At 37.4% G+C, this 12,227-nt stretch overlaps 1 protein-coding gene across 1 annotated transcript in view; it reads right to left on the bottom strand.

The window, feature by feature from the left end:
- LOC126299077 (ETS-related transcription factor Elf-1-like) overlaps positions 1-11,409 on the bottom strand; it is a 137,228-nt gene extending 125,819 nt beyond the window's left edge. Inside the window, exon 1 of the mRNA XM_049990747.1 lies at positions 11,119-11,409. Coding sequence (XP_049846704.1) covers positions 11,119-11,232 — 114 coding nt within the window. The 5' untranslated portion in view covers positions 11,233-11,409. The remainder of the gene's footprint in view (positions 1-11,118) is intronic.
- Between the last annotated feature and the right edge of the window lie 818 nt (positions 11,410-12,227).

Here is a 12,227-nt window from a genome sequence, read left to right as displayed (position 1 = left end):
GGTCCCTAAATGAGTGGTTCTACTTCCTTGGTTACAAGACTAGTGTTAGGTTTGGTAGTCTGTCACATGATGCGCCTAAATTGTTGTTTTTATTCAATATGTTTGCACCATACAGTATATTTTTGTTATAGCTTATTTTGTTCTGTGACATGATGATTACTGGTTGAGATACTTGAAATATCAATCAATTGCATCTTTCGCACAGTGTGATGTTAAGAATCTGTTTTCGTTGGTGTGTTTACACTCAATGTTGGTGATTATTTCGGAAACAGAAAGCAAAAGACATTATTCTTTATTATTTTGTGACATACAAGAAACAAATCTGAGAACCTATCTGCTCGAAGATCATAAATTTCAGCCCCAAGCTGGAACTTTATGGAGATATATATATATATATATATATATATATATATATATATATATATATATATATATATATGTGTGTGTGTGTGTGTGTGTGTGTGTGTGTGTGTGTGTGTTTGTGTGTGTGATGGTATGGTTACTTGGTATCTTTTCATTTGAGAACATATAATTATAATATTGTTTAATTTTTGTACACCAGTAACTAGCATTGTCCCAAAGACTATGGGAAATAAAGTGGTAGAGGTTTAAACTAACTGTCTGTGCACATGATATAGGTTTTTAAAGCAAATATGCATGATAGATAGAAAAATCAACATGCTAAACTTAATCCCATTCATCATATTTACTTTAAACACCAAATGTATATTTAATGAAATTTGACATAATCTCTGTGTAGGACACATTGACCTCATTTATAAAACTTGTAGAATGTAAATCGGGCTTTGTTCGCAACTTTTTTATTATTATAAAAATGGCTTTAAACATTGCTTATAGTCTACAAAAAGTTTTTTTCACTTTGATTATTTTATCGAGACAAATGCTGAGTATCTACTGTTTTTCCTCTTCTGAGATAGGGTTTTAACTGAAAAGACTCCGCCGTAAAAGCACTGACTGAAATATTATTTTAATTTATTCGTTATCAGAGTGCGAAAATATCACAACTTGCAAATGTGAAAAACATATCTCTTGTTACATTTACTTAATAACTTCGATAAGTGTTTCCTTTATTATTGTTTGTTTAAACGTAAATTTTATGTGAGTAAAAGCGCATTTTTTCAGTCATACTGTACATCTGTTAAGATCCCTTCTTAGTTACACAATTAGTTTCGGATTAAAAAGCACCAACTATCTGTCAAATATTCATGAACAGTATAATTTGTGAATCATTGTTGCCATTATCATGCTCTGAGTAAATACATGAACTTGAATTTGTAAGCTGAAACTAGTTCAATATACAAGAAGAGGTATTACCAAAGATACAGCCTCAGTAAAGAAATGTCATCTCCATTCAACAAATTTACACGTATCGTACTCACTAGCCTAACAGAGAGATGTATCAGTTCTTTATCAGTTTGAAGAAAGGTGGAATATGTAATGAATACTGGCTAGTAGCAAATATACCCAGAATCATTTGTCGCGAAATCGCAAATCTGTTTCTCCATTTATCGCGAAACTAATATAAATTACCTCACCTCTCACCCCTAGCTCGGATCTTGGGCAGAGATCTGGCCCATTGCGAAGTAGATGTAAATTTTATTTCATAACGTCAAACAATAAAATTTGTGCAGTACTTGGGTGGACAAACTCCGAGAACTGTGTATGTTTATATGTGTATGTGTGTGTGAGTGAGTGTGAGTGTGTGTGTGTGATTTTATGTACTTGGAGGGCTGACGACGTTGTAACGTCACTAATAGTGGGATACACGTTGGTTCATCCTTTCTCAAACACTCACACAGTAGCAGTTTAAGGTGTATTGGGGAAAATAAATATGTGGCAAGTTAAATCTTACAGATAATCAGCAGGTGGTACGAAGACAGGCAGCTAACATTTTTCATAATCCAATTAATATATTTGTGAATGGTGCAAATAGGTATTATTATATAAATGTATCATCACTAATCTTTCAAACTGGTTACAATAATTAAATATCAAAGTGTAGTCATCAGAAATTATCTGAGAAGTAGCAAGTTGTGTGAAAATCGTATACCAAACTAAGATAGATTGTAGAATTCCAGAGAACTGTATTGTGTCCATTAAGAAGGTTCTTTAAGTAATGTCTTTTAAACGTTGCAAAATAGTATCCTCACCAAGTTGAACTAATGGTAGAGTTAAATATGATTCAGAAATATCTACTATTAACCTACAGACATCTTTCACAGCATTAGTGAGTCACAAAACCGCTTAATATACGTGAGTGGAGGACGCTGATGGAAATATATTGGGCTGATTTCTTTTAAAATTACGAAAGTGGTATATACACGTCGAGTCAAGAATTATGTTACATTCTCCCACACATTTTCCCGTAATGACCACGTCAACAAATCTGAAGATGGACTCTATAGATGACTACTGAAAGTGGATCTACCTGCACACCATCGCAATTCGAGTGGAAATAGGAAAAGGGAGTGGAGGGGCGACGGTTTCCAAGTTTTAAGGCACTATGGCCCACATTCTACAGAGCAAACAGTGGCTTATGTGCTACAGATCTAGATGTTACTGTCCATCTGAAAGAGTAGTAATTTAGTAAATTTTATCGATAACGCTTTTTTACTGGAAAGCCATATAATTATCAGTAACTAAAATTATGTGTTTGGTCATGAATGTATAGCAGAAGCAGTGATGGCTCTGAAACGCATCCCTGAGGCTCACCCCACATAGCTCATATTTGTGGATGGTTTTCCAACCAAGACAACGTGAATGGCGCTAGTATATCTACTCTATAGAACATTTTCTTTTGCCTATTTTTGATTACATTTGAATCCTACCAGATCGGATCGAAAGTGAAAGTCAATTTGACTTACCAATACGCTTGAGGATTTTCAGTTGTCTATTTATTCATTCCATGACTGTAACAAAGATTCGGTAGTCCTAAACGGGCAACGTCGGAATTAAGGCGATACTACTCTTACGAAATTCTCAGCAATAAGTATCTATTATTATTGTTTTTAAAGTCCCTGGAACTATTTTTCTGTACACATTATGTGTCTCATTTAAGAACAACAAAGAGGAAAATAGATTACCTCACTTTACTTCGACAATATGAGAGTGATATGGATGCGGAAGCAATAAATTTGGTAACAAAATCGGACTGTAGGCACGGAAGAACGCCATGAACAATTTAAATATCTTACTGGCTCAAAAATCCACCGTAAGAAGTTGATATTTTCCAAAAACTATTCAAAGTGTCGTAATTCCTATGTTATATTTGTTTTCAGGTATCCCACTTGTGATGAGTTATTGGAATCGGTACACACTAATCGCATAAAGTACTGATAGATTAACTGCGAAAGTTTATTTGGAGTCGACGTCTCGGAGTACCTTGACACGTCCTGAAGGACTAGATAATAACTACTTAGGTACGAGTAGTAGTATACGGAAGGCTGAATGAAATATTGTTTGAAGTTCTTATCTTCGCCTTGTCTTGAAATGTATCGATTTATTCATATATTTACCATTCCCCCTATCACTGCATACGGAGATTTGGTTTTCTCTTTCAGCCTTGTACGCAACCTTTGTTACTGAAACTGGGTGATTATAAATGACTTAATACGTACTTCACCTAGAATCTGTTCGTTCGTGTGTTGAGATTCTCTTTATTTTATGCTTTCCCACTTCTATCTATTTGTAACATTTTACGTACATAAAATATCTATTTTATTGCTACCTTAGTGCCCACATTTCAGCATGTTGGAAATCTACACCCATGCATGTTTCTTGCAAAAGTTTCCCCTCCCCAATTATGTATTTATAACGTGTGCCATTAGACTAGCCCAATTCTCAAGAACTGAGAAGACAACAAAAGTGTATGTGTCTGGGACGTTCCTCAGAAAAAGGAAAAAAAAAAAGAATGAATGAAATAAGAAAGTTCGATTCGTTCATTAGACCTGTTTATATTAAACTCGGAAGATAGAAGTCTGAAACGGCGAGAAATTGCGAAAATCGGGATACATTTGAAGATGACAAATTTAATACAGCAAGAGTTGGTAAAATACTACACAAAGTTGAAATCTTAATTAAACGAACCAATAGAGATAAGGGAACCTGTATAAATAAATAAAACGGTAGCAGAACAAAGTGACTGCAGGCCAAAAACAATAAATAAATAAATAAAAGTTGGTATAGAAGAATGGGGTGCTATGTTAGTATTATTATTGAATGCTTCACGGATGAACTATGTATCAAGTATCACGAGGATACGAAAGGACGAAGCACTGTGTAATTTTAATCACCGGAATTGTTTTGCAACAATCTAACGATCATGTAACGTTATTATAAAACTTTTTATTCTGGTTTACCCATTTTTACGTGCGTGACTTATTCTTTGACTACCTCATAATAGATTAACACAAAGTATTGTATAATGTAATGATTCCCGTATTGTCATTCGGTATTTATGAAGCAACACAGTTTCTATATCTAAAATTTCTATTCTCCTTGTACTAGAAATATATAGTGTCACTTACGATTTTTAGCGCTTTTACCGATTAATAACATTTTGTGTCCTCGCAAGGAACCCGGCTTAGTTTCAAGTTTCATCTATGCTGTTTCGTTGGATTCATCTCATTTGTGTATCTATAAATGTCTGAGAAGATCTTAAAGAAAATTCGCTTCACAATAGCCTTCAGAAATGCACTGTAGATTTTTGAGAATCTTAATACAGAGAAACATATTTCGAATACCACGACAGCTGTAGGTATCAAATAAACTCGTTACGTGTTTTTTTGTGCTAGTAAATAATTCAGTTATTTAAGTAAAGAAAATCGGTCTCAGTTATTAACTGGGGTTCACCAGCGTAGCTTATCTTCACACCATTCAAGAACTGTAACAAGTCATACTCCTCCAAATAGCTGTGAGTTCGGGTGACATCATTACATGTTGATGAGCTCCGAATGATGAAGACAAATATGTTTACTTACATGCACCATGTAATAAGGTAGATACCTTAACTTTTACTCGTCAATAACCATTGCTTTGATCAATACCTTATCTGCTCCCAACACTAAACATGTATGTGTAATTAGCTTCTCATCGAATGAAATATCGAAGGCTGAAGTACCTCCTCATCACATGAGCAATAGCTTTGTCTTGAAAGAGCTGTCAGCAGTCATTTTGTAGTGAACGCATTTTCATAACACATAACCAAATAATGCGTTACTCTTTATCCTGGGACTAAAAGCATAGTTTCTTATATGGTTAATCATGAACCATATGTGTTTTTCTATGAGTTTATCTTTCTGATCCGTATGATAACACTCCTTATATCCTTTTGTTTTCCTTTCATTACAATCGGAGGATGACAATACTTCGTAAGATTTACCAATGATAGGAGCAAATTCTATTTTCTGAGTTAATAATTGTATTATTTTGATACTAAACACAGTCTATAGAATGAAACTCAAGGCTCTATCTGACAAACGCCTAAATACGTATGTATTACATTCAATTCGTCCAGGTCGGTTTAGCTCCTGTTCAACCCAGCTTGCGGTTTTGAAATGCATCCAAGCGCTACTCCGGTTATGCAGAACAATTTTCGGTTTTAGGCTGCACACTGATGCTACACATATACTAATATCACTAAACAATAACTATCTTTGATTCAAAAACTTAAACGTATCTGATCCACTCTTTCATTTCGCCCGCTCATTTCTTTCTTGGTTAATGATCTTAGAACTATACCTATAAAAAACAGAATAAGTTTCAATGTTTTACTTTCAATCCAGGTGACAAGATATGTGGTTAACACTTCACGGAAATGTTCTCGAAGCGTAAATCGAGGAGCTCATACACCGAGAACTAACTACAGACCATGAATGCTGCTTGGAGAAAATTGCTTTACAACCTTAATTTTTACTGGAATTAAGCTAAAACAGTGCTACTAGAACTATTAAGTGTGCAAAAAATACAACTCTTTTAGTCGGAAGTAAGTAAACCTCTAAATTTGTTAATAAGTAAGTACTATGTGCTCATGGGAGAAAGAAGTGAAACTGTTTTCTAACTGTGTGCCAATAACTCAGTCGCAGTCACGCGTCTCAGAATTTCGTCGTATATTTCACATAACTGAATCACAAGTATTTTTAGTGTACTTAACAAAACTGAGAAACAATCTGTAAATAGGAAGTATTCATTTATTACGCGGACTATCCGTCACTAAAATATGAAAGGAAGAACGGATTTAATTTTTGACAAAATTTATTCTTTTTACTGTTCTTAAACACTGTTCGCACATAAGCATCCCACTTTTTTCCTATGACTAACTTGTGAGGGTAAAGAGTGATGTCAGCCTCTTTCTCGAAGCTGATTATCCTGCCTGTTTCAGGGAACTCACGCGTACACAATGCAACAGCTGGTAGAACAAACAGATTTTTCTAAGATGTATTTTGTCAGGCCATAAAATGTAAGAGAAATCCATTGTGAAGTGATGATGTGAGAATGAAGATCGTGGTTCACAACAGAACACTTCATTTCTCTCCCGATCTTGGAATAGGAGCTAAAGAGAATTTTCACATTCGCAAAAATGGTGTAGACTTATTGTCCCTATATCCGTTTTTGCGTTACTTAATTTGAAAGCCCATCCCAAGAAAGACGTGGAAGATGAAGAGTCTTATTTAAAAACGCCCGAGTCCACTTGTAGGATGAGCACGGGAACGATTACTTCGACTAACCACCAGGATATACATCCCTCGTCTGAAAGCGATGGATTCGGAACTAAGCTTATAGGTGCCACTTTTTTCTCTTACAGTCAGATATCAAGAACATTACCATTTCGAAATAATATTTCTGCAGTTGTATACGTACAAAACCTAAAACTCCACATGTAACCTAGTTATGCACCTCTTATTCGAATGTGTAAATTGGTGATATCATGTTTCTCGTATTTCGGCTACTATCCAGAGCAGAAAACTTGCCTGTCTTTGGAGGATTCATTAGGCTCACAGTTGAATGGCGGACTGCAGCAATGCAGATATTCCGCTCGTAAATGATACAGATATTAAAATACAGACTCCAGAATTTCGGAAACATTTAATAATAAATTATAGTAGGTATATGGGGGAAGCTGATCCCATGGTCCAGATTTTTCTCGCCTTTCGAAACTGAAAATTAGTTTGGTGAGTTTTTATCGAATGTGCACGCATACATGTGACAAGACGATATCAGCCTAGGTGTAGACACACAGAATGCAGAGAAACCTCCGTCCACTGAAAAGGTGTTGATTAGGGCTGCTTCAAAGCCGTGTTTCTCCTAGAAGCTACAGACACAGAAGACTATATGCATAAAACAGGTAGAAACTAAGTAAGTAAGAAATTCACTGATCAGAAACATTCTGCCGCCAAAGCATAGTTGACTATTTGTGTTGTACACTAAACGAGCACATTTATTATCAGTACTTAACTGCTACCTACATACAATAGATTTATTTAGAGTCAACATGCAGCACACACTTTGTTGAAAACTGTTGTGCTCAGGATTATTACAGATGTACGAATCTGTTCCACCACCTCAGCACACTGACTATTATTTACTTTACAATTCTAGATTTTATTCACCAAATCTAACATATTCATACAGTAAAAGATTATACTGAACGCTAATATTTATAATAATGTGGGTTGGTTTATTGCACATTCTGGTAATACATAAGAATCTAGCAACAACTGGAAGTCTTACGAGACAAGTTGTTGAGAGCAGTTCGGCGATATTTCTCTTTATTTATACTTTTTTCTATTCGGAAAAAACACAGTCTTTAGCGTAATTAGCAGTCAGTTACGTCGAAGTTTTACTGACTGAAGCTCATGCTTGAGGAATGTCAGATTATAATGATGTATTAAGAACGCGTGGCGTCCTTAACAGTGATGAACTCTGGGCTACATAGATAGCATTGTACCCTCACATATTTTTAATATAATGTTTTACTTTCACATAAGTGGAAACTAGCGTCTAGTAAAATTCTGTTTCACAAATTTAGGCAGTAACAGATGCTTTGCACCTTAATTTTTGAACCAATATTTAAGCAAGATAGTTAACACTACTCAAGATTAGAGTAGTAAAACTACCATAGGATATCGTAAGTAAGCGCAGACTGAGGTAGCTTTCCTAGTAGCTTCGGTCAGTTAAGATCATAAGCGCGTTACCTGTACATAAAGTGTGTTGCATACCTATCGTGCGTAACATCATTTCGATTGCATTGTTTGCATATGCTTTCAGTGTCTTACAGTATTCTCCTAGAAACCAGCAACTGCGAACCGTTTAGTAACTGAGTGTGGATCTATAAACAACGTTTTCATCTACCAATTAAAACAGAAAACTCTTGCCTTTGATCATGCTGAAGAACGATCAATTGGGAACAAAATAACAACAATAATCATACAGATTTTTGTATCTGTGCATGTAAATTGTACTTGCGTCGAAAGTAGTTGTTTTGGTTACATAGAAGAACAGCAGTTACGCGAACAGCTAATGTTTTTATTTATAAAATACTATTTATATTTTGTATGGATATAAAATTCATAATGGACTGACACTGAACGATGTGCGGTTCTAATTATGTGCAAAACAAACAAACAAAATTGAAGAGAAGCCTTCGGTTGTCATTTCCTCTCTGACACGCTCATTTACGTTTCTTTCCCTGCCAATACTACCGATAACGCTACCATTTACTACGTCATTTGTGTACTACAACAAAACTAAGGAGCCGTAGTTTTGGTAGAGTACTACTCTACTCAAGACACTAAAATTTGACTCTATTAGCTGCGTACATATGGGAAACGAAGCACCGTTTAGAAACACGGAACGCAACAAAATTCCACGATACACTCCATAGGATTGTAGCACAAAGTAAACGTAGCGAAACACCTGTTGTGAAAGACTAGCTTGTTTTGAGCTTAGTAGTGGGAGATGGAAACCTAAGACTGAGCGCACTGGTGCATTTGAATGGTTCCAAGATTAGCACTAGATTAATAAACCATCTTAAAATGTATAATTGCGTATGCTACCAATTCGTAATTCCGGACAGTCTGGTATTGTCAGTATAGGGTGTAAAACAGGACATTTTGCACTAATGTTACATATGACATACCACTGGAGACCTTACAGTTATAACTCGCAAGTGCGTATACTATAAATTATGACTCTCTTTGAATAAAATATGGAGTAGTAAAATTTACGGATGGTTTAGTAACAATGTAACGTAGCCCCTCCTTAAGTGTTCTAAAATTAAAGTAGGCGTGAAAACGTCACAGCAAATCGCGTTAGGTAAACACACTCTAAAGATGCACTGTGCCTTAACTCAGACTTGTTTCAAACGAAGGTTACTCAGACTTGTTTCAAACGAAGGTTACTATTCTCAGGGAGTATCCTGGTTGTTCGACTGGTTTTACTGAGGGGTGTGCGTAGTTTTTAAGAGAGCGTTGTTAATAATGTAGGGATAATAATCTTAATCGACAGTGTGGCAATGTTGAGAAAGTTTATAGTAATGCACAGTAGGAGAACAAAATATGTAAATTAATCTCCTGTGCCCATTTGCAATGCGTAAAACATGCTTTAAGGAAATGGAATTACTTCCAATGTATACTTCAAAAGTTGTAAAATACCCACAGTTTTATGTAAGTGCTTTATTCATTCCAGTACTTAAAAAATACTTCCCAATCATATTGCGCATAGTCCTAAAAAGTTTTGTTATTTTTATTCCAAAATTCCTAGCAACTGATTTTCTCCCTACAAACTGGGCAGTACGGTGAAAAGCCCTTAAAGGGTGGCGCCCGTAATCTAGATATAATAAAGGAAATGTCCCGACTCACTGACTCATCACTGACCAGCCCAAACCACTAAGGATAGAAACTTAAAATTTGGAGATGGTGTTGACCTTGTACTCTAAGGCGTCGTTTAAGAAAGAATTCCACCTCTAAGGGGGGGAAATAGGAAAACGTCGCTATTATGCAATTTTAAGACTAGACCTACGAAAATTGGTATTTGATTTCTAGGTCAGAGGTAAAGAAATGCGTGTTTCAGAATTATTGGAACCTTAAGTGTGTGAAATAGTGGGTAATTTTCTTAAATAAACCACAATTAAAGAACAACTAAGCATTTTAAAGCTGCATCTATAGAAATGGAATTTCGGTTAGAAATTAAAAAAATAATTATTGCATTGTTTTTGGAAACTCAGGCCCTAATACAGTGAACTAGAGGATGATAATTTTTATGAGATTATTTCATTATGAAAGAATTTTCAAACTTAAATCTATGAAAAATTGTAGTTAGTCTGTTAGAAATTTAAAAAAATACGTGCTTCACTGTTTTTGGAAATTCAGTCCCTAAGGAGATGAAATAAGGAGTGAAAATTTTTAAGAAAATATTGGGTTACATTAAAAGTTTTTAGAGCTAAATCTATAAAAATTGGTATATCAGTTCTCGGTTACATATAAAGAAATACCTGTTAGGAGATGAAAGTTCCTATAGAAATATCGCCATAAGAAGGCATAAGTGGCGATTAACGAAAACCTTGAATTCCAGCTACCATAATCGCTTTTCAGTCAGAAGTACATTGGGCAAAGACTATTCTTCTATGGCCTTAATTGGCGTGAAAAGTTTAAAAGGTGTTGCAATTTGTGAGCAACATAAAAATTCGATTAATGATAAACGAAAAATATCTGCCCAAACCACACAGTCTACGCGAGCGAAACAGCTGGCTCTAAGCTAGCGTATGATTTATGGATTCTCTCCCTCTGCCGTTGTCACTTAATATTCTTGGCGTGTGTGTGGCTAATTTAATTGTAATATTAGCACGTAGGCGCCAGAGTGCGAAACCGTGGCGGCCAATATATGTCTGATATCCTCGGTAAATACGGAAAAACAGGCATACTCGGACCATAACATAGTTATTTGCACACGAACGCGTACTTCGTATTGCTGTGCCACTGTCTTCACTGTACAGCAACACTGAAGCACGACTCGCGTGGGTGCGGAGGAGCAACTGCGATGTCGCGGCGGCCGCCTTAAGGTTTGCAGCAAATGCGCGGAAGAGCGGAGGTGGTGTCAAACCTGGTGGTATCCGGAAGCGTGCGAGAGCATTCCGCCGCAGGCGCGGCGCGCCGGGCTCTTGTGGCGCGGCGGACGCGGGCCGGGCTCGGCTGGCGCGCTGCGTTCGTCGGACATGGAGGACTCCAGCGGGGTTCTCGCTACTGGCCGCGGGCAGCAGGGCGACGCCGTGCGACTGGCAGCGCACTCGCGCTGACGGGCCAGCGTGGGGGAAACAGATTTGACGCGTGCTAACGGAAGCGCTCAATTGCGGCGTGCGACTCACCCGGCAGCAGCGCGCGGACCGCCACCACTGCGCGCACGCAGCCACCGCCGCCCCTTTTGTATCTCGGCGCCAGCCCCCCAGCACACCCCACTGTCCGCCGCCCTCTTCAGCGCCGCCATTTTGTCAAAGGGTTGATGCTCTCTTCGTAATGATTACGATAACTTAGGCTGCAACTTGCTAGATCTACATCTACGCGGGTGCTCTGCGAATCACATTTAAGTGCCTGGCGGAGGGTTCATCGAACCACCTTCACAATTCTCTATTATTCCAATCTCGTATAGCGCGCGGAAAGAGTGAACATCGACAGGGTGTTGCAAAAAGGTACGGCCAAACTTTCAGGAAACATTCTTCACACACAAGTAAAGAAAAGATGTTATGTGGACATGTGTCCGGAAACGCTTAATTTCCATGTTAGAGTTCATTTTAGTTTCGTCAGTATGTACTGTATTTCCTCGATTCACCGCCAGTTGCCCAATTGAAGGAAGGTAATGTTGACTTCGGTGCTTGTGTTGACATGCGACTCATTGCTCTGCAGTACTAGCATCGAGCACATCAGTACGTAGTATCAACAGGTTAGTATTCATAACGAAAGTGGTTTTGCAGTCAGTGCAATGTTTACAAATGCGGAGTTGGCAGATGCCCATTTGATGTATGGATTAGTACGAGGCAATAGCCGTGGTGCGGTACGTTTCTATCGAGACAGATTTCCAGAACGAAGGTGTCCCGAAAGGAAGATGTTCGGAGCAATTGATCGGCATCTCAGGGAGCACGGAACATTCGAGCCTATGACTAGCGACTGGGGAAGACCTAGAACGACGAGAACGGCTGCAATGGACGAGGCAGTTCT

The sequence above is a fragment of the Schistocerca gregaria genome, chromosome X (assembly GCF_023897955.1).
Source record: "Schistocerca gregaria isolate iqSchGreg1 chromosome X, iqSchGreg1.2, whole genome shotgun sequence".
Classification (NCBI taxonomy): domain Eukaryota; kingdom Metazoa; phylum Arthropoda; class Insecta; order Orthoptera; family Acrididae; genus Schistocerca; species Schistocerca gregaria.
Note: the sequence above shows the minus strand (reverse complement) of the source record. Positions and strands in the feature narration are given on the sequence as shown.